At 38.2% G+C, this 23,601-nt stretch overlaps 1 protein-coding gene across 2 annotated transcripts; it reads left to right on the top strand.

The window, feature by feature from the left end:
• Positions 1-389: 389 nt before the first annotated feature.
• LOC125822776 (pentatricopeptide repeat-containing protein At5g15010, mitochondrial) lies at positions 390-19,409 on the top strand. Of its 2 annotated transcripts, none has more exons than XM_049502237.1 (2): positions 390-2,146; positions 18,935-19,409. In XM_049502237.1, the coding sequence occupies exon 1, from the start codon at positions 390-392 to the stop codon at positions 2,085-2,087; it is 1,698 nt and encodes a 565-aa protein (XP_049358194.1). In that variant the 3' UTR covers positions 2,088-2,146; positions 18,935-19,409. The 2 variants fall into 2 exon arrangements, with proteins under 2 accessions (XP_049358194.1, XP_049358201.1); XM_049502244.1 differs by having other exon boundaries at positions 18,932-19,409.
• Positions 19,410-23,601: the final 4,192 nt, after the last annotated feature.

Below are 23,601 nucleotides of genomic sequence, written 5' to 3'. Positions count from 1 at the left end.
AAAAAATGAATAACTAAAGCTCACAAAGAAAAAATTAAAAAGTTTAAATAAAGTGAAGGGTAATTTTGTAAACAAACAACTTGTTCTTAAAATTTATCAATATATATTATTTTGAATATAACAAACCAAACACTCAATAAGAAATAATCCCAGGACAACTTATCCATCATAACTAATCCCAACATAACTTATCCCAACATAACTTATCCCATCACAACTCATATTCAAACCAAACGACCCCTGAAAGATAAAATAGGTCTTTAAAATGGAAAAAAGAAGTGAAAAAATAAAAAAGGAAAAAGTAGTGGTTGGGGAGAAAGGGGAGCGCAGCGTTCAGCATTAGGGCAACGAAAAAATTTCTTTCAGTCATTTGGTCGAACAGTTTGATGATGAAATATAGACTTGTAATTTCCTTGTTCCTTCGTGGTCATCTCACTCCCAATTTGCCATCTTTTCTTCTTCGATCCACCAGTGGTGTTTTCCTTCCCCATGCTAGTTTCCTACATGGTGCTCTCTCAAGGTCTACTTCTGGAATCAGGTTCTCTACTTTTACTTCCTCAAGCAATTCACATGATGGCAGTGATTATGAACATGAAGATACTGCTGATACTGACCCTTCACTAGATTATAACGAACTATATTCTGATTTTTCCAAAGAAGATGTTGAAACAATTGAGGCCATTTTCAAACAACCCGGAACCCATGTGCATAACAAACTTGAGCAATGTGGTGTAAGGCCCACACACAATCTAGTTACTGTCATTCTTTCTCGTGCACGAAATAATTGGGAAGTTGCATTCACTTTCTTCATATGGGCCAGTAAACAAACAGGTTATGTGCACTCTGTGCGTCAATACCATTCTATGATATCTATACTTGGAAAAATGAGGAAGTTTGACACTGCATGGTCACTCGTTGAGGAAATGAGAGGTGGTAAAGATAGACCATCTCTTGTGAATTCTCTGACACTCTTGATCATGATAAGGAAATACTGTGCTGTACATGACGTCGGAAAAGCTATCAGTACTTTTTATGCATTTAAACGGTTTAATTTAGATATTGGAATGGAAGAATTTCAAGACCTTTTGTCTGCCCTTGCTCGCTACAAAAATGTAAAAGATGCCGAGCACTTGCTTTTTTGCAATAAGAATGTTTTCCCGTTGAATACCAAGAGTTTGAATATCATTCTAAATGGATGGTGTCTTGCCCTTGATGATTTAAGTGAGGGAAAGAGGATTTGGAGGTTGATGAAGGAAAAAGGGATTCCCCGTGATGTTTTTTCGTATTGTAGTATCATGTCTTGCTATTCGAGGGCTGGTAGACTCAATGTTGTGCTTAAGCTTTTCGATGAGATGAAATTGTATGGGGTTGCACCTGATGTTAAGGTTTATAATGCTGTCATTCATGCTCTTGCAAAAGGCAGGTTGGTTAAACAAGCTAGGAGTGTGATGACGATGATGGAAGAGAATGATCTCGCTCCAAACGCTGTTACTTATAACTCATTAATCATGCCTCTCTGCAAAGCTCAATTACTAGATGAAGCTCAAGAGATCTTCAATGAAATGATTCAACGAGGCATACATCCTACTGTCCGAACTTACCATGCATTGCTTCGTAGCCTGAGGACAGGGGAAGAAGTGTTCGAGCACTTGCAGAAGATGAACACGATGGGATGTATTCCAACTCATGACACTTATATAATGTTAATCCGGAAGTTTTGCCGATGGTGCCAACTTGATAATGTTTTCATGTTGTGGGATAAGATGAGCAAGATCGGCTTGGACCATGATCGAAGTTCATATATAGTGCTGATACATGGACTCTTTTTGAATGGGAAGCTGGAGGAGTCGTACAAATACTATCAAGAAATGAAGCAAAAAGGTTTACTGCCGGAGCCCAAGATAGATGAAATGCTTCAAGCTTGGGTGGCTGGCAGGAGAGATTCTCAAGAGAATAAAGTAACATGTCATCAGGAGAACAAAAAGGTGGTCAAATTTGAAAAAACTGATAAAGAAAGGGATTTCCATAAAAAACCTGAAATGAGAAAAGTTATGAGAGAGCGTGGCTTTTCTTTCTGGGATCAATAGATTCAATGTTGATTATAAAATTACGGTTGGGAATCTGGCTCGGGTCACTGTACATACAGGTGCATGAGGTTTCTCTTCTTTTTGATTGTTTTAACAGAATATTCTTGGTTTATTTGGTCTACATACTGGAAATTCACTGTTAACACAATTTACTTCCATATATTTTTTTAAACTTTGATAGCAAGAAAGACTATTTGAATATTCACAGATGCTTTATTCCTTTTTTTTTTTAAATTAAAGATTAAGACGAAAGTGATCAGTATTCTTTATGCTTGTCCTTGAAGTATAAAATTGTCACGATCCGAGTCTACACCCTAGTTGTGGCCGGCACTTAGAATCACGAATGACGCTTAGCGGACCCGTGGTACTGACATTTTGCTAATAACTTAACTGACATTTTATGAAGTGCAAGTGGAAGCTAAAACATAATTAACTGAAGGAAATACTTAACATATATCTGAATAAAATGCATGGAACTGAACAACTAATGTCTGAAGTGGAACCTCTACTAATTGGAGTGAAAGAAGAAATAAGTTTGTCAGGACATGATCCCTAGCTACCTCAAAGAAAATAACTGTCCTTACATAAAACTTAGTTACTGACTGCTCCATGAAGTTACCAAATGAAGTTGACTCATCAACTACTGACGGGAAAAACTGCAACCTGTCTAGCCACTAGTGTGAGAGCGAACATCTAAATCTACATCATAATAGGATGCTTTGCAGAGAAAAGTATGCAGCCAGTACGTGGAATGTGCTGAGTATATAAGGTGAGACTAAACATAATCATTTCGGGTGGCAACATGTAGTAAGAACTAATGAGTATTCAATAATCATAATCATAAATATAGTGATATAATGAAAGACATCCTAAAACCAGTGTATAAATATCATTTGAGAACTTGCTTTCAATTATATAACGGTTGTTTCTGTAGCCCTGAGTTGAATTAGATCTAAACTATCGTATTTGAGAAGAATGCTGATGATAATTTAAGTTTATGAACATAATGTTACTTTTTATGGGGAGTTTCTTACAATCGACATATACCATATGAGCTTATGTTGTCCAACTTATAATCCATTTGGAAGGGCTTTCCTATACCATGTCAGGGTGTAGGACCTATCTATCTGATGTGGATCCACTAACTGAGCCTCTTGGGCTAAAGGAGTTGATCGACTAGTGATATGCTCAAAATTCTATAGTGGCACATAGTTATGGGTCTTGGGTTTTCTGAACTCACGACCTCTTGGTGTTAAATAATCCTCCCAAAATAATATACAAATACTGATATGCTCATAAATAGGTGAACTATCTATCTGTCTGTATCAAGTGTGTAACTAAGCTGAAAATCATATTTCAAATAATTTGTATGGAAACTGAAATTTGTATCATGCTAATTTCATGCTTAAAAATTATTGAGGTTAAAAAAAAACCGTAGCCATGTTAGATTTTTTTTTTTTGATAACCGAGAAATCCATCTGTGACCCGCCCTTTGGACCAATGAGATTTATAAAAACTGAGTAATACGATCAAGAACAGGAGCTTATGATGAAATTTCATTAATTGAGTAGAAACCCTAATTTGGATTCTAGAAATTCTGTAAAAATCTTTGAAAGAACATACGACTTAGGCATGAGAGTGAAATGATACTCCCATTGAAGCCTTACATACTTTAGTGACGAAACTTGATGAAAAACCTTGAAAGAAGAATCCTAACTTGGTGTTTCTTGAGAATTTTTTAATTTAAAATAGTAATGTTGTATTCTTTAGCATTAAGGATATGTTGGTGACCTTCAAAAAACAGAGGGAACAAAAACAGAGAAAAAAATACTTGCAAGGATCCTAATAATTCTACAATCTGTTCTGTTTCCTCTAAATCTTTCTCTTTACACCAAAAATAAAAAGATACAATACAATTCCCTTTAACTTTCTCAATTGAATTGGACCTATCTTCAAAGTTTCTACTGTTTCTTTCTTTCCAAAATGTCCACCAAATGCAATATGGAATTATCCTCAACCATGCCTTCTGGCTCTTGCTCCCCCCTCTTCTTATCCAGCTACTCCATAAGTCTGCAGTGTGCTCAGGCATGGTCCAATTCGTCTCTGTGAGACCAAGGAAGATGACCCTAGTTTGTGTTGTAAAGTTGCAATGCAAGAGTAGATGCTTGGTGGTCTCCTTTGCCTTCCCGCATAATAAACACCAAGGTACTATAATCTTTCCTTTTTTCTTCGACGCTTCATGTGTAAGGCAAGCCCTTCTTGCAACCAACCATGTAAAGCATTTTATCTTAGTTGGTGCTAAGGTTCTCCATACCTTTCTCCACAAACTCTGTTTATAGATGCTTTGCTAGGGGCTTTCCAAGTTGTATGCCCTGCTAACAGTGATAGCCCCATCTTTACTATGTTTCCATCTCAAAGAAGCAGGAGAATTAGTGGTGCCAGAGAATTTTTCTAACAGCTCTAGCAATTTGGCCACTCGCTTTACTTCCCAGTCATTCAAAAACCTTCTAAAGATCAGATTCCACCCTTGTGCTGTCCAACATTCATTGATATTTGCATCTGGATTACTACATTGTAAGAATATACCTGGAAAGGATTCTTATAGAGTGATTTGTTTGTTCCACGAGTCTGCCTAAGACTTAGTTTTCCTGCCATCTCCCACTTCAATGTACATATTAGCATCAAGTTTTTGCCATTAGTTTCTGATAATTCTCCAGATCCCCGCCCCATAGGCATCAACACTAACATTACTGCACCAAAGATTGTACTCACCATACTTGGATCTGATGACATCCTTCCATAAGGGTTGCCCCTCTTCATTATATCTCCATAACCACTTCATCAAAAGACTATTGTTTTGTTAACTCAAATCTCTAATACCCATAACCCCTTTGTCTCTACTGTTCAAGGTTATCTCCCATTTGACAAGGTTATAACCTTTAATTTCTTTGCATCCATGCCAAAGGAAGTTCCTCCTTAATCTGTCCAGTTTCTTCAAAACTTTGGTGGGTAATGGAAATAGTGACATGACATAATTAGGAAGGAAGTCTAGCACTGAATTGATGACTGACTCCTAGAGACAAATATTGAGCCTTCCATCTTTTTGAAATTGGTAACTATATATATATACATTTTATTTTTTTTAAAAAAAAATTACACCATAACAGTGCAAAAGACTTCACAAAATCCCAACCAAGCTTAGGCTACTGCTTCACAAGGATCCTATCATATCAACTAGTGATTCATCCTCCTCAGCATAGCTTTCTTTACACCAAAAATAAAACAAAAATATACAATTCATCTTGATTTTCTCCACAAAATTATATATGTCTTCAAAAGCTCTATAGTTCCTCTCTTTCCAAATGGTCCACCATATGCAAGCAGGGACAAGTTTCCACCAACTGCCCCATCATTCTAGTTCCAACATTTCAGCAAATCAACACTTGTTGCTGGCATTGACCATCTGATTCCTGCCATATTCAAAAATAGTTGCCATAATTGTCCAGTAACGGGACAATGAATGAATAGATGGCTATTATTTTCCCCAGCAGCTCCACACAAAAAGCATCTAGAACACAGTTGGAATCCCCTTCTTTGAAGTTTATCATGTGTGAGACAAGCATTTCTTGCTACTAGCCAAGAAAAGCATACCACCTTAAAAGGAGCCTTCATCTTCCAAATGGATCTCCATGGCCACTGATTAGTTGACTGTCTGTGCCTAATCAAAATGTTATTAGCTAACCCTCAGGGGTTGGCCTGCTGGCAATTGACTTGAGCCTTGGGGTTTGCTCCCTTTCAAGGTCTCAAGTTCGAAACCCACTAGGTGCAAACAATTTCTGAGGGCCATCAGACTGGGTAAAACCTGAATTAACCGTGGTGCACTTGCGGGAAACTCCTTGCCGAGGGCCTGTGCACCCCCGGGATTAGTCGGGGCTCAAAGAGACTCGGACACCCGGTGCAAATCAAAAAAAAAAAAAAAAAAATGTTATTAGCTAAGTTTACAGAATAAGTTCCTTTACAAGTGGGCTTCCATATAAGTGAATCTTCAGTGTCTTTGAACCCTTGGAATGATTCCAAGGTCTTGAAAAATTCAACAACTCTTTCCAACTCCCAATCATGCAGTAGTCTTCTAAAAGTAATATTCCATCCATGTACTCCTTTTGCTGATTCCAGGCTAATGTTTGGCATAGTGGCAATGCTAAAGAATTCAGGGAAGAGTTCCTTTAGAGGTCCATGTCCAAGCCAGTTATCACACCTAAAAAGGATTTTCCTACCATTGCCCACTCTTAGGCTAATTTTTCCAGCCATCAAAGACCAGAGGGATCTGATTGCTTTCCAGACTCCTACACCATGGGGGCTCACAACCACTTTTGAACACCACTGGTCTTCTTGACCATACTCGTCATGAATGACATTTCTCCATAAAGCATATGTTTCAAGATTATACCTCCATAATCACTTCATTAGCAAACTTTGGTTGTGAGCATTTAGGTTCCTGATGCCAAGGCCACCATCTTTTCTGGATTTGATAAGAACATCCCAATTAACCAGGTGGAATGCTCTTTTTTTCTTGTGTCCTTGCCATATGAAATTCCTTCTGATCTTGTCAATTCTTTTCCTAACCTTGCTAGGTAAAGGAAAAATAGACATGACATAAGTAGGAAGGGCATCCAAAACACTATTGACTAATATAACCCTACCACCTAGAGATAAGTATTGTCCTTTCCATATTGCAAGCCTCTTTTCAGACCTTTCTATGACACCACTCCAAATCTGCAAGGCTTTACTTTTAGCACCCAAAGTTAGCCCCAAATAGGTAGTAGGTAGGGAACCCACCACACATCCCAGAATACCTGCAAGTGCTTGAATATTGTCCACTTTATTAACCGGGAATAAACTGCTCTTATGCCAGCTGATGTGAAGTCCGGAAACTGCCTCAAAAATCACCAGAATAGCTCTCAGATGTTTGACCTGATCAATATCAGCATCACAGAATACCAATGAATCATCTGCTTAAAGTAAATGGGTGATCTCTATCCCACTGCTCTCCCTGTAACTTTGAAACCGTTCAGGGCTCCTAAGTCTTTTGTAATTTTAAATATCTGATTCAGTCCTTCCATAGCTATGAGAAAGAGGAAAGGAGAGAGAGGATCACCTTGTCTCAATCCTCTCTCGGAAGAGAAGAAACCTTCAGGAGATCCATTTACCAGAATAGAAAATTTGACAGTCTTAATACAGAAGGCAATCCATCTGATCCACTTCATACCAAAACCCATGTGTTTTAGAACTTTTAGGAGGAAATTCCAATTAACATGATCATAAGCCTTCTCAATGTCAAGTTTGCAGAGAATACCAGAAGTCTGGTATTTGATTCTAGAATCCACACACTCATTGGCTATCAATGCTACATCCATGATTTGTCTGCCTTTAATAAATGCCATTTGATGTCTATCCACCAGTTTATCAATCACTCTTGAGCCTTTCAGTGAGGAGCTTAGAGCTAATTTTATACACACTCCCGATCAGACTTATAGGTATGAAATCTCTAAGACTTTTGGCACCAATTTTCTTGGTAATCAAGGCAACATAAGTTGCATTGAAACTCTTTTCAAAATAATCACTCGTATGAAAGTTTCTGATAGTGTCCATCACATCCTTTTTCACAATTTCCCAGCAGCATTGGAAAAATCCCATAGAGTATCCATCTGGGCCTGGAGCTTTGTCAGCAGCACATAACTTCAAGCATTCCAACACCTCTTGTTCTTCAAATTCGCTCTGCAACCAATCATTATCATCTTCGGTGATTATTGAGCCTTCTTGAAGGTTGAATAAAGGTCTCCAGTGTTCTGTCTCAGAGTACAAATTCTTATAGAAATCCACAATCTCTTCCTTGATTCTATCTGGATCAGTGATGGTCTCTCCATGAGCTTCTATGGTGTCAATGTGATTAAATCTTTTATGACAGTTGGCCATCCTTCGAAAAAATTTGGTATTCTTGTCTCCTTGTTTCAACCATAAGATTCTGGATTTCTGCCTCCAAGAAATTTCCTCATTTTTTGCCACCTCTTCATACTCCATTTTCAAGCTTGCTTTCAATAGTAATTCATCCTCTGATAGCAGTCTTTGCTCTTGTATGGTATCCAGGGAGCTAATCTGGTAAAGAATATCAACTTTCTTAGCCTTTAGATTCCTCCCATTAGCAGTATTCCATTCCTTCAATTTATGTTTCAGGAATCTTAGTTTACAAGACAATATAATCAGGTCTTCCTTGTGCTTCACACGAATTCCACCATTTGCTAATCTCCTTTCTATTTTCTCCACAATGCCATCCCAGACTACATCCTTGTGTTTATTTCCTAAAGGCATGCCTAAGTAAACTGTTGGCATACTTTCCACTTTGCATCCCAAATTTTTGCTAGATTCAAAATGTTGGTCACCTCTTTGATTGGAAATAAATTGCTTTCCCCTAATTCACTTTTAGACCTGAGGAAGCTTCAAAAAACAATAAGATTGTTTTGATAAATCTCATCTGGTCCTCCCAAGGTTCACAAAAACTGAAAGTATCATCTGCATAGAGCAAATGACAAATTTCTTTAACTTGTCCATTGCTACCCTCTATTTGAAAACCTTTGATCCATCTGTTTTGTATTGCTATTCTCATCAAGTTATCAAAGCCTTCCATTGCCAAAATAAACAGAAAGGGAGATAAGGGGGGTCACCTTTCTAAGTCCCAGTCCCCTTCCTGAAGGGAAGAAGCCCACTGGTTCACCATTAACCAGAATAGAAAATAGGACAGTGCTGATGCACAAATTCATCCAGCCTAGCCACTTTTCTCCAAAGCCCATTTGTCTGAGAATGTTCAGCAAGAACTTCCAATTCACATGATCATATGCCTTTTCAATGTCCAGTTTACACATTATACCAGGCTCAACACCTTTCAATCTTGAATCCACACATTCACTAGGACTTATGCTCCAGATGTTTTTTGTGTGAATCTGAGACAGAGACAATAAACCATCTTTTTTTGCATTGTAAAATGACTGAGAAGCTATGGAAGTATTTCATTAACCGAAGAGGTATCACATGGACCATGCCTAGAAATACTGCAGAAGTCCTAGCATGTTGGAATAGAGATGGAAGTCAGTCAGGACACAAGGAGAGATGGAAGATTGTCCCTGCCTGCATCTAGTGGACAATATGGAGTGAGAGAAATCAGAGATGTTTTGAGAACAAGAGCATTCCTTTCCAAAGCATTAAAATGAATTGTTTAGTGACCTTTTACTTTTGGTGTATCCATTCTATTCCCAAGGATCCGGGGGACATCACCCTATTCTTAGATAGTTTATGAGGGAGATAGGTGCTTAGTTTCTTTTTGGTAAACCCTCTATACTTTTGATGTAATTACTACAGGAGTTCACTATTGGTGTACTTCTATGTTTATAATACCAGTTAACTTTCTCAAAAAAAAAAAACATTCTCTAGTTATAAGTGCAACATCCATTATCTGTCTCCCTCCAATGAAGGTCATTTGATGCTTATTGAGCAACTTATCCACCACCTTTTCAGTCTCTCAGCTAGTATCTTTACTAACACTTTGTATATGCATGTGATTAGACTTATAGGTCTGAAGTCCTTCAATTCAGAAGCATCTGCTTTCTTGGGGATGAGAGCCACAAAAGTTGCATTGGAACTTCTCTTAGTCCTCTGATTATTTTAGAACTCATGTATCACACCTTTGATATCTTCTTTCATCACTTCCCAAACTATAAGATAAAAGGACATGGGAAAACCATTGGGCCCAGGAGCTTTCTCCATCGCACAAAGTTTAATGCATTCTAGAATCTCCTCCTCAATTTGTTCCTGTAACTCTTCCTTTTCATCCTCATTAATACAAGTAACCCCTGCCATTGTAATTATGGCCTCCAAACTTCTGTTTCCTTGTACAAATTTTCATAGAAACTCTTGATGGTCTCCTTTATGTCAGTGGGATCAGTGAGATTACTTCCCTCCACCTTCAAGGATTCTATGGTGTTGTACTTTTTGTGAGATGTTGCTATTCTATGAAAAAACTTGGTGTTCTTGTCCTCATGTTTCAACTATTGTATTCTGGATCTTTTTCTCCTCCTTATCTCTTCATTTTTGACAACTTCAAAAGACATTACCAAATTTGTTTTTATTTTTGCATTAATTCATCATCTGTAAGTAGTCTTTTCTCCTGAAGGATCTCCCATTTGGACAATTGGTCAAGGTTCTCTTCCTTTTGTTGTTTCCAGTTGCTCCTATTATTCTTGCTACATTCCTTCAGTTTCCTTGTTAGAAGTTTCATCTTTTCAGCTAAGACAAACCCAGCTGTACCAGTAACTACAAATGATGACCACCAAAAACTCACTTTCTCCTTCAAGCCTTCAATCCCCATCCTCCAGTTTTCAAATTTGAAGTAAGATTTCTTGAAGTTCATGTCTCCACAAATCAGTAGAACTGGGTTATGACCAGATACCAACTTTGGAAGAGTTGATTGTTTAATGAGGGTGAAGAATTCCTCCCTTTGGGAGGAACACATAACTCTGTCAATCCTTAATGTAGTTGTATGATTCTCTCCTCTTCTCCAAGTGAAAGACCCTCCAAATAAAGAAGGGTCTATGAGCTCCACCTCCTCAATACAATCAGAGAATTCTGACATAAACCCATTGATTGATGAACAATTTGTTCTTTCTGATGGATATTTGATGACATTAAAGTCACCACACTGCCCACGGCCCTTCACAGGGACTTCTCATGGCTCCCAATTCACACCAAAGATCCCTTCTGTCCATTCTTTTGCACTTAGCATAGACTTCTCATGGCTCCCAGTTCACACCAACTTTTGGGAGAGAATGAGAGCGTAGAATAAGAGAGATTTGAGTGTTTAGTCTAATATGTACCCCTATTTGGTGCTAAAACGCCATGGTTTAGGCTTAGGAAGAATAGGGATAAGACAAAAATAATCTCAGGAAACTTCTGTCAGATCATTCCACGAGGACCATCCACGGCTCGTGGAATGATCCACGACCCCTGGACTCCCTCTGTGGAACTCAGATGATTCTGTCAACTTTCAGGTTCTCATCCATGAGTCCATTCCACTGACCATGGAATGATTCACAAGTCGTGAAGTGTTTTTGTGGAAACTTGGTACATAAATCTCACAATAGGTTGGACCAGGTCTGGATCAGAGTAGTAGGCTTGCCTCTCCAACTTTGGTCACAAAAAGTTTTCCGCGAAATCGGAAACTTATGTGGTGGCTGGATCAGAACGGAAGAAGAAACAGAGCTGCGAAACCATCTTAAATGGGCTAGGATGAAGGTGAGAGGGGACGGCGACTCAGTTCCGAAGTCAGTTGAACTGGTCCATGAAGGTTTAACCTTCAAAGTTCCAATCTGGGTAGAGATGCCGGTGAAGGTGGTTGCTGATGGTCGTAGCAAAATACCCCTAAAGACCCAGCGATCTGATGAAGGGACTGTTGGTATTCAAGATGAAAGCCTTTTAGGCTTTACAGAGGTGACAGGGCACGTGGGCTCGTCTTTCGATCCTGAGATTTTGAATTGGCCAGCTGTCTCGGCACGTGCCAAGGCACGCGTGGTTGAGGTCCCACTTCCCACCACATTAAAATAGACTGATGCTGCAGTTAAAAAGAAAAATTTGGGCCCAGATTTGCAGGCCCAATTTGTTTCAATTGGGCTAGTAAGTAAGCCCTCATTTTTATTTGACCCAATCTCAGCCGAGCTTGAGGCTAATAATTCCAACTCCTACATAACGCTGAACTACGGAGAAGGAGAAGAGGCAGAACATGATCGGGAGGAAACTGAAGAAGAAGACTTTCCTGAAAACAGTAAAGAAGAGGAAGTGAGGGTAACTGAAAACCCCCAAACCCTAGAAGATAGTGCCATGCAAGTTACTGCTATGTTGAGAAGTGAAGATAACATCTCCGGGTTGACAACAATTGAAGACGCAGTACCTTTAAATCAGCATAGCCCAGGGGAAGGGGAGGATTCGGATTTTGATATTCCTATATGGATTCATTAGAACATCATCAAATTCGCCAAAGAATTTGGTGTCGACATCAAGGGGTGCAAAGAGGAAGCAACAATGTTATTCATGAAGATAGACAACATGTGACAAAAAAAATTGAACAAGGAAGAAAAGAACAGGAGAATGTCTCCGGCAGCAAAGGGAACCAAAGAATTGAAAAGCCTCGAGTGCGGAAGTAATTTCAAAAGCAATGGCACAAGAAGCGGGGGGGGGGGGGGGGGGTGGCTGAATCAGGCTAGCAAGACGTATATCATAAAAAATTTAATTCATGAATGGAAAGTTGATGTTTATTGCTTTCAAGAGACAAAAATTCAAGGAGATATCAAGAATTTGGTTAAAGATTTGTGGGCGAACAGAGGGGTTAGATTTTGTCAGCTGGAAGCTAGTGGGACAAGGGGAGGTGTTTTAATCCTCTGGGATGAGAAAGTTTGGACAGGAGAAGTAAGTAGTCTGGGGGCCTATTCCCTAACCTGTAAGTTTACAGGGAAGAACCGCGACTTCACTTGGTGTCTTACAGGCATCTATGCTCCAAACAACAGAGTAGAAAGGGAAGAAGTATGGTGGGAGTTAGGCTCAGCCAGAGGACTTTTTGATGGGCCTTGGGTAGTATGTGGGGACTTCAACACTGCCAGATTCCCTTCAGAAAAGAGAAACTGCTCTAGATTCACAAGAACAATGTATGATCTGTCTGATTTCATTGAGGATATGAGCCTACAAGATCCACATTTGATAGGGGCAAATACACTTGGAGGAAAGGGGAGAGACATGATGTTGCTTCCAGGCTTGATAGGTTTTTATTTTCTGAAGAATGGAATGAAGAATTTAAGAACATTAAGCACACAACCTTACACAAGGTGACCTCTGATCACACACCTATATTGCTCCAAAGTGGGAACTGGGAACCTAGAAGATCTTATTTCAAATTTGAAAATTGGTGGCTGCAAACAGAAGGGTTGATGGATAGAGTTAAGATGTGGTGGGACTCTATATTCTATGAAGGGAGGCCAGATTTTATCTTAGCTTTCAAATTGAGAGCCCTAAAAGATAAATTGAAGGAATGGACTAAGACTTCCTATGGGAACTTAGCAATGCAAAAACAGAGCATGCTTGCTAAGCTGGCAGAATTGGAGGAAATTCAGGATCAAAGGGCACTAACAGAAGATGAGACACTCTCAAAGGCAGAACTCTTTGTTGATTTTGAAAACATAGCTACATGTGACGAAATAGTTTAGAGGCAAAGATCAACGGTTAACTGGCTGAAACAGGGTGACAACAACACCAAGTTTTTCCACAGATCAGCAAATGCTCATAGAAGATATAACAATATTGATGAACTAATGGTGGATGGGAAAGCAACCAAAAATCCAGAAGCTATAAAGAAGGAGATTGTGGAGTTCTATCAAAGATTATATACTGAGACTGAGTCATGGAGACCAGATGGTGGATGCAGGGCAGACCACAGAGTTACTCTTGAAGACAACCAAATGCCACAAAAGGAATTTGAGGAACAGGAGATATGGGAATGTGTGAAACTTTGTGTTGGAGACAAAGCTCCTGGCCCTGATGGATATACCATGGCTTTTTATGTCCATTGCTGGGAAGTAATAAAGGGGGAAGTAATTAGTACCATCAGGAATTTCCATGAAAGATGTGTTTTTGAAAAAAGCTTCAACTCTACCTATGTGGCTTTGATTCCTAAAAAGATGGGTGCTAAAGAGCTCACGCATTTTAGACCTATCAGTTTGATCAGTAGTGTTTACAAGATCATCTCTAAGGTGCTTACAGATAGGCTAAAAAATGTTATACACAAATTGGTGGACACTCAACAACTGGCTTTCATCAAAGGAAGGCAAATAATGGATGCCATCCTCATGGCAAATGAACTAGTGGACTCTAGAGTCAGAAGCAATATACCTGGCATTCTATGCAAGCTAGATATACAAAAAGCCTATGACCACCTCAACTGGAATTTTTTGTTGGAGACCCTCTCCAAAAGAGGATTTGGAGGTAGATGGATAAGATGGATGAAGTTCTGCATAAGCATAGTCAAATTCTCTGTCTTTATCAATGGCTCCCCTACATGATTCTTCTCCTCACAGAGAGGCCTAAGGCAAGGAGATCCACTCTCCTTTTCTCTTCATCATTGCCATGGAAAGTCTAAATGATATGTTGAAAATTGCCCAAGAAAATAACTGGTTGAAGGGATTCAAAGCTTCACACAAGGAAGGCCCAAACTTGGAGATTACTCATTTGCAGTACGCTGATGATACATTGATCTTTTGTGAGGCTAGTAGGAACCAACTCATTATTCTTAGGGTCATTTTTGTTCTTTTTGAAGTAATCTCAGGGTTACACATCAACTGGAATAAGAGCTTCTTATATCCAGTTAATGAGGTTCCTACCTAACCTCATTGGCTTGGGTTCTTGGTGGAAATATTGGGGAGCTACCAACTGTCTATCTGGGCATGCCATTGGGAGATCAGAATAGGTCTATAGATATATGGAATGGGGTGGTAGAGAAGTGTGAGAACAGGTTGGTGAACTGGAAGAGTCAATACCTCTCCTTAGGAGGAAGACTAACACTAATCAATAGTTTTTGGACTCAATGCCTACTTATATGATGTCCCTTTTCCCTATCCCTGTTGGGGTCATTGAGAGATTGGAGGTTCTAAGAAGAAATTTTCTCTGGGAAGGAAACAGTGAAACCAAGAAATTCCACCTAGTAAAATGGGATGCACTGATTGGGAGTAAACAAAAAGGGGGTATGGGGGTGAGGAACTTAAAATCTCAGAACCAATGTCTTATGATGAAATGGCTCTGGAGATTTGCTTCTAGTGAGTTAGCTCTCTGGAAAGAAGTAATCCAGCTGAAGTGTGAAATGGCAGATCATTGGACCACCAAAATGGCCACTGATACTTATGGAATCAATCTTTGGAGGTCCATCAGAAACCTGTTGCCAAAGCTTAGAGAAAATTGCAGCATAAGAACAAAAGATGGTAGGAAGGTTCTTTTCTGGGAAGACAAATGGATAGATCAAGCCCCCCTAAGGGATACCTTCAATGATATTTACACCCTAAACCAACAACAAAGGGCCACTGTGGCTGAAGTTTGTTTAAATCAGGGATGGAATTTGAGCTTTAGAAAACCTTTTAATGACTGAGAGATTTTGAGGTTAGTTGAGTTCTACAGCAAATTGGAGCAATTCAAAGGAACTTCAACTGACCAAGATAGATTGGAGTGGAAGGACCACAATCAAGGTAGATTCAGTGTGAAAGAGGCCTATAAAAAATTAAACCCTTATGATAATCAGACCTTGAAGATCTGGAGCAAGTTATGCTAACATTTCATACCATAAGGATAGGTGGAAAATTATACCAACTTGCATCTGGTGGGCTACTTGGACAGAAAGAAACCTCAGGTGCCATCAGAACTAGAGCAACAATATCCAGAAGATGAAGATGAAGTGCTTAGTTTTGTTTCATTTTTGGTGTAAATTAGCGTATACGGAAGATCTAGAATCAATTATGGATGTCTTAAAATCTTTGTAAATTTTTGTTAAAAGGGTTGAAGATCTTCTGGATACTCCACCTTAATTGTAATTAGGAAACCTGTAACTTGTTGTGGCAGGTTTCTGATTTTTTGGAAATAGAATACAAGTTGTTACCTTCTCAAAAAAAAAAGAAGAGCCCCGGGTGATGCCAGAACATACTGCTGATCTTTTGAGCTGCTGAATGAGGAGGGGGGGGGGGGGCAAGACCCAAAAAAGATGGTCTATAGTACCTACTTGTGTCTGGTGGGCTATTTGGAGGGAAAGAAACCTTAGGTGTCATGAGAATACTACTAACACTATTCAGAAAGTTAAAGAAAATTGCATTAACATGTTTTTTTGGTGTAAAGAAGATGGTATAGAAGAAGTAGAACAGTTGGTAGATTTCCTAGGATCTATGTAATTATGGATGTATACATGTAGCTTGTAACTTTTTGGAGGTTGCCAACATACCCTTAATGCTGAAGAATACAACTTTAACTTTATCAAAAAAAAAAAAGAATTGATCTTAATATCTATGTTCAATTAGAAATCATCGGGTTCAGGCCTAAATGCATATGGAGAATGGTTCAGATTTTTACATAGAAGTTGCAAGGTGTTACAAATGTGGGTCCATTTGTTCCTGAATAGCTTCTTTCAAAAAGGCTTCTGCTTCCTCGGTAAATGTCTTGGTAGAAGATATGATTTCTTGGAATTGAGGTTTATTAGTTCTTAAGTAAGTACGTAGCTCAACAAGAAGTTTCCTTACCTGTCCAACTTCTGATGAATCAAGATGGCCGTTTGTATAGATACAACAAGTTGCTTCTTTCCTAAAGAAAAGGACTCAGTTTGCTCCTCCCTTCCTGTACTGCATGTACCTTTGCATAAACCCACAAAAGTTGTACAGAACACAACAAGTGTATGAGGGCTCAGACGAAGTTACTGGACTTGGATGTTTGAGGGATCCCAACTGTCACCTTCCAAGAGAACAACAGAGGTATGGTGGTTGGGTAGAGAGAGAGATGGCAGACCTCGTAGTTGTTCCTACTTGACTGCCAAAAGATTCTTGAAAGTGAATCGAGTAATATAAGCCACTACACTTGGATTATCTTGGGTTTTCTGTGATTCTTTCAAACTCGTTACTTCTGCATTTATTTTCTTAAAGATGTGCGTATTTTTACCCTTTTTAGCTGTTGTTTTTGATCTCTGCTTTGAACTTTGATCTTGAGCTTTTATCCTAATAGTTGAATTCAGTATTTCAAGTTTGTAGGTGTGAAGTACCACTACACCCGCTCTTTTAAAAAAAAAAAAAAAAAATTGGTGTGGATTTAGTGTGTGTGTGTGTATATATATAAATATATATAGAAGGTTTTACTTTTATAAGTTTGAGGCAAAGGCAAGGGGTATATTATCCACTGCACGTAATATTGATTCACCCATTGTTTGATCTTTTGTTTTTCCTCCTTTATGTTAAGGGTTTGACAGAATCCAGTTACATATTTGTGTTGCTTATGGATGTGACTATTGGTTTTGAGAATCCCTTTATCAATCTAATTTAACAGAATCGGAGGTAAGTTGACAGAGCAATGCGAAAGGATTACTAGACTGATTCCAAATTACAAGTCAGTCAACTATGAATTACAATCCAATGAATTAAAGAAAAAAAATTGAAAATATCTCAATCAGTCTCCTTCCATTCAATTGTAATTCCTGGATTGCAAAGGCAGAAAAGGATTAGAGTTGGGAGAGAAGGGAAAATAATGAGAAAGAGGAGAGAATTTTGAGAGAGAAGGGATACAAGAACTGTCAAAAACATGAGCTGCAACTGAAAGTTTGGCTCCCTTGATGGTGGAAGGAAGACAAAATCATAACTGTGTATGTAATCTAAGAATTTAAATCTCAGCTGCTGGATGTGTTCTTCAGTTTTTTTTTTAAAAAACGTCGGAGTTAAATTGGACCTTTCCCCTTATAAACGACACAATTCCCTTTCTATTAATTACTAACTGCAGTTAACGACCATTTAAATTGCTCACACCTAACATTGTTCAATCAATGTTGGTTCTTCTTATTGTTAAAAATGAAATTCGTCCTTTATGTGTTTCCTTTCTTATCTGGTTTCCTACTACTTTATTTAGGGAGTGTACAGTGGTCAATATGTGTGGAATACTAATGTGGATACTTGGTTGAATTGTCAAGTTGTGTGCAAGTTACCCTAGTGCCATGTTATTGAAAAAGAAATGAGAAGGGTGCAGTGTTGTAAAAAGCGCAGAAAAGCGCGCTTAAAGCGCGAGGCGAGGCTCCTGCGCTTTTAGTTCCTGAAGCGAGGCGACATTGAAAAGGCGCTCGCTTCTACTGTAGAAGCGAGAAGCGCAAGAAAAGCGAAAGCGCGATAAAGCGCGCTTTTTATGAAAAAGCGCCAATTAGTGTTTTATTTTTTAAAATGTAAGTTTTTTTTTTTTTTAATTTCTGAAAGATACTTATGCGACTAAGAAGCTGCGACTTTTTCGCTTCTTCTTTGCGACTGCTGTAGCCTGTAAGTTCTCTTCTTCTTCTTCTCTGCGAAGCTGTTGCAATCTGCTACTGTTTTTTTTTGTTTTTTGGTTGCTGCTGGGTGTTTTTCTATATTTTTATTGCTGCATTTTTTTTTCCAATTCTGTTTGCTGCTGTGTTTTCAATCTCTATTACTGACCTGTTTTTTTTTTTCAATTAATATTACTGCTCTGTTTTTTTCAATTCTTTTGCTGCTCTTGTTGAAGAATAGGAGTTTGATTCTTTGTGATTTAATTATGTTTTTGATTTTTTGCTTTATATGTTATGACTTATGAGTATTATTGACTATCTATTTACTTTAATCTAAGAATATATTACCTCTATTCAGTTATTTAATATTTTTTTTTTTTTATACTAAATATCGCTTTATTTAAAAAAAGCGCACGCTTCGCTTCTCGCTTTTGTGAAGCGAGCCCTTGTCGCTTTTTTCCGATTCTCGCTTCCCAAAACACTGGAAGGGTGTGAATTAGCATTGCAATCACTTGACAATGGGTTCGGCCGTGTTGAGTCCGCAACCCCTTGCCTTGTTTACAAATTTTCCTATGGCGATGGATGGTTCTAATGAATAAGTAATAGTTTTTCCTTGGCTTTTATATTATCCTTTTGACAATTGTCAATGTGAAAATACATACAATGTCACCTATATATTTTGGCAAGTATTGTTTCAAGGTTTTTTTCTTTCTAATATTGCCTTTTTTTCTAGCAGGTCTCGGGATTCTCATGAATTAAAGTGAAGAGGAGATGCAGTGAATGACTTGTCTATAGAGGTACTAAGAGTAATAACTTTCTTGCATTACATGGTGGGGTTTGTGTTTTTTCCTGTAACTAGTGCAAGAAAATTTATTTTGGTTGATAAGCCAATATGGTGAGTAACTGTTTGCTTAGATTGGGCAATGCGTTTAAGCTGGGACTCCAGAATCCATTTTGGGGGCAGAAAGCAGGCTTGGAGATTATGTAGAAATTTCGGTTGCCCAACAGAGAATGTGGTTTCGCAATTCGAAATTCTTCTATTCTGTGGCATCTGCAGGATGAACTGACTTGCATGTGCTTGAAGCGCCTGCAACTTTAGCAGCAGCAAAGGCAAATTTGTTTGTAATAGACCAGAGAAAGAACTTTTCAATAGTTGGTGCCCTTTCTCGTGCATTTGCTATACCATCATTATCAGGGCCTGCATTTTAGGTCTGCGGCGCGGCTATCTCATTGATCTGCTGATATCTGAGCCTAATCAAGGTTCATTAGACATTGATTGTCAGAAAGCAGTTACAGCTGTTTGCAGTTCAATAATTTTTCTATGTTCCTCAAGTATAATGACCTCAAGGCATCACACATCTGCTGGCACTGCCCCTCATCTGTCCTTTGTTAAATCTATCTGTGAGGTACAGCTTGGAATTTCAGCAGATACTTCTGAAGAGTATGTTTCCTGAACTTTGATGTTCTTATTAACTAAATCAAGTTACAATTGCTGCAGCATTATCTTGTATAAATGACACGTAATTGGTTTAGTGTTATGGAATTTCTCTGATTTATAAAAGAATAACAAATATCAAGTTTTTGTACAAAAAAATTTGCAGCCTCTAATTTAGAGGAGAAGGGTAGTGAAGAGGGCCCCTTCTCAAACCCTGTGCTGCTGGCCTTCGGAAATTTTGCAGTTATCAAACACAAGTTCGCACTAGCAGCTGTCATATAAATCACTACATATAATGTGCTGAATTTCTGAAGTTGATGATCCCTCTCTTGCTGTATTTTAAAAGTGCCTAGCTAATGTAGGGGGGGGAATGAAATTTGCTATTAGTTGGAGATTTCCACTAAGGCCTAATTTGCATGTGTAGAACTGAATTGATGATTCCAAGGTTTCATTTATCACTTTTCTGATCACTGTAAAATTATTTAGTGTAATAGCTAAGTATTTTCTAAAAGTGATTGACAGCCAACTCATTATGTAGCTCACTTTTGGTATTGTTATCTTTCTGTTACTAGTAGTCTTGTGATTTGTGAGTATTCTCAACTTCCCCCTGCAGTCATGGCAAAATAGCCTTCACTTTTCTGTTTCTAAGGTCAAGTGTTCAATTACAGTGTCATGTTTTTTCTGCTGGTCAGGCCCCCCTGAGGAACACAGGCTTACTTGCTTGCATACACCCTCCGTTGCATTTGATTGACAGGAAAGCTAGGAGGATAAGTGATTTTTAATTTATTGGCTCTTCGTGCTTTTCAATCAAGTGACTAACAGGAAAGTTCTAGACTGCATTTGGTATCTTTCCCACAGAAAAGGTCTCCCAGAAAGTAAACTTTCAAAACTAAGGAGGAGAAAGAGAAAAATTGTAGACTAACTACTCACTGTATTTGTATTTAATTATGTGATTTTTAATTTATTGGCTCTTCGTGTTTTTAATTAAGTGATGAGTGATGACTGGCAGGAAGGTTCTAGACTGCATTTGGTATCTATCCCACAGAAAAGGTCTCCCAGAAAGTAAACTTTCAAAACTAAGGAGGAGAAAGAGAAAAATTGTAGAGTAACTACTCACTGTATTTGTGTTTGATTATGTGAGAAGTACAATAGAGAAAATATTATTAAGATGCATTGACTACATTATTACATTGAGCCCTATTTATAGACACTACATTATAGTCCTTTTCCATGTAGGAGACTATACAATTCTATTCCTATTGCTATTCTTACAATCCCTCTCAAATTGGTGCATATAAGTCATATGTACCGAGCTTGTTATAGATGTAACTCATACGAGAACCAGTGAGAGACTTGGTGAAAATATTTGCAAGTTGATCAGTTGACTTCACAAATTTTGTAATAAATATCCCGAGAGCATCTTTTTTTTTTTAGACGAAGTGACTGTCAACAATGTGCTTAGTCCTCTCATGAAATGCAAGATTTAATGCTATATGAAGGGCCACTTGTTATCACACACATGTTCCATCTAATTGATTTCTCCAAATTTAATTCCCCAAGCAACTGTTTGATCCAAACTAGCTCACAAGTTGCTACAACCATTGTTTGATATTCTGCTTCTGCACTAGATCGAGCAACCACATTATGCTTCTTTCTTCACGGATACCAAATTCCTTCTATTAAAATGTAATATCCAGATGTAGAACATATATTCGAAGGTGATCTTGCCATCAACATTTGTATATTCAACGCTCTGCTCATGACCTTGATCCTCGAAGAGTAGTCCTTTGTTTGGAGCTAACTTTATTTATCGTCAAATGCGGACAATTGCATCCTAATGATTGTCACAGAGGAGAATTCGTAAACTCACTTACACCACTCACAAGAACAAAAATGTCAAGTTTAGTCAGTGAGATAATTCATCTTACCAACTAGCTACCTATATCTACCAAGACCACTGAGTGGCTTCTCTTGTCCTGACAATAGTTTAGCATCCGATCTATAGGAAAGCCACTGGGTTACATCCCATTGTTCCTATTTCCTTAGCTTTCACTGCATAAACCCAACGACAACCAATAGTAGATTTACTTAAAAGAAGAGGAACAAGCTCCCAAGTACCACTTGTATATAAAGCAAACATCTCATTAATCATAGCCTATCACTATCTTGGATGAGAAGTGCTTCACCAATAGATTTAGAGATAGAACAGAGGGCAACGATGACTCAAAGGCATATTGGGGTGATGATAGAAGATGGTTAGTTTAGAAAGTATAATGGGGGTTAATATTATGAGTGGACAATATACCTTTCTGATGTGCAATCAGTTGATTAAGAGGAGACAAGTCGCAGTAGGTTCAGGGTTTTGTGTAGGGTGTGAATCATCTAGACCTGATGCTGGATGTGAATGATGATGATAAGTCAAGAGTGGTGGTACTATGGCTTGAAATGTAAAAGTAACGGTAGATTCCTTCAAGTCAATATAGGTAAAACCTCAGAGATATTAGGACGATAAGAAGAAGATGCAAAGTAAGGTGGAGACTGAAAAAATGTGACATCACATTACATTAGGTAATGAGGAAGATTGCGTGAATAGAAATGATTACCCTTTTGAACCCAAGAATAATCAAGAAAGACATGTTGAGGTCTAATTTATCTTTCTTGGGGCTAAGTTGTGAACAAAACATGTGCTCCCATTAACATTAGGGGAAAAAGAGTACAAAGGTGGCTGAGGAAACAATAATGAATAAGGAATTTGGTTCTTAATGGAAGATGAGGGCATCCGATCAATTAAGTAGCAAGATGTGAGAACTGTGTCACCCCGAAAATGCAGTGGAGCATGAGATTGGATGAGAAGAGTGTGAGAAGTCTTAATGAGGTAGTGAAAAGTGACAAACGAACAATGGTGATATTTCAGGTAGAAAAAGTAAACAACTAATAGTTGAGGTGTGTTTCGATGAACATTTGGTGATAGTTTGGGTAGGAAATTCTGAAACCTGATAGTTCAGGTATGAAACTCAAAAAATAAAGATACTTTAGGTGTGTTTTTGATGCTTAACTCTTTATATTTTGAATCCTCATAGCAAAAGTACCGGCTCCGCCACTTATCACACGTTTTGAAAACTTTATAGCAACAACCTATTAGAACTCATTCATCAAAATTTAAAAAAACCAATCAACAATTGTTTCCCTTAAATAAATCCCCAAAATCAAAATTAATGTAAAATTGAGCAAAAGAAAAGAAATTGGGTATAAATAAAATGAGAATATGCCCGACATCATCGCAGTAGAGGCTGTTTATAAGGACATCGCTACGGATATTCAAGAAGTATATATCTCTGGGCCTGTCACTTGCATGGCTACTAATTAGCATGTGATCCAATTTTACAATAATAGATATTAATCCAAAAAAAAGTTGATCGATTAAATCAGATTAAAATGAGATTTTGTTTTAAAAAAAACAATGAGATTTCTAAGGGTTTTCAGTGCTTTGGAAGAAAAAGATTGAGAATATATGAAATAAAACTGTTGAGATCTTTATTTGTGATTTTTGAATTTGTGTATTAGGAAAATTTAAAAGTACTCATCCCCATATTTTATAGTACATTTTCTCACTATGGAACATTACAATGGAGTGATAAGTAATTCTTCATTCTTAATTAGATGTTTTTCAGTTTGAGCTTGAGATACCGAGTCATCTTTGGTAGGGAGTTCATCCTCAAAGTGGGACTTCTCGATATGAATGTGAATTAATTGGGCCCACAACGTAACTGAACAACCCTTCAAGGTGGCCCAGTTGGGCTTGGGACTTCCATGTTGGAGGTCTCAAGTTCGAAACCCCTTGCTAGCGAAAGCAAGGGTTTGCTTTCTGGAGCTCGCCGCACCGGGCTTGCTTAGTACAATTACCTCTCCTGTGTGGTTTGCGAGCAATTGCATAGGACTGGGGGTTTTACTTTGTGTGTACCCAAAGG

The sequence above is a fragment of the Solanum verrucosum genome, unplaced genomic scaffold (assembly GCF_900185275.1).
Source record: "Solanum verrucosum unplaced genomic scaffold, falcon-dt-bn FXZP01000104.1, whole genome shotgun sequence".
Lineage (NCBI taxonomy): Eukaryota > Viridiplantae > Streptophyta > Magnoliopsida > Solanales > Solanaceae > Solanum > Solanum verrucosum.
The sequence above is the reverse complement of the archived record's forward strand: the minus strand, read 5'-3'. Positions and strand labels throughout refer to the sequence as shown.

Coding starts and splice junctions, on each gene's coding strand:
- LOC125822776 (XM_049502237.1), top strand. CDS start 390: ATGAAATATAGACTTGTAATTTCCTTGTTCCTTCGTGGTCATCTCACT.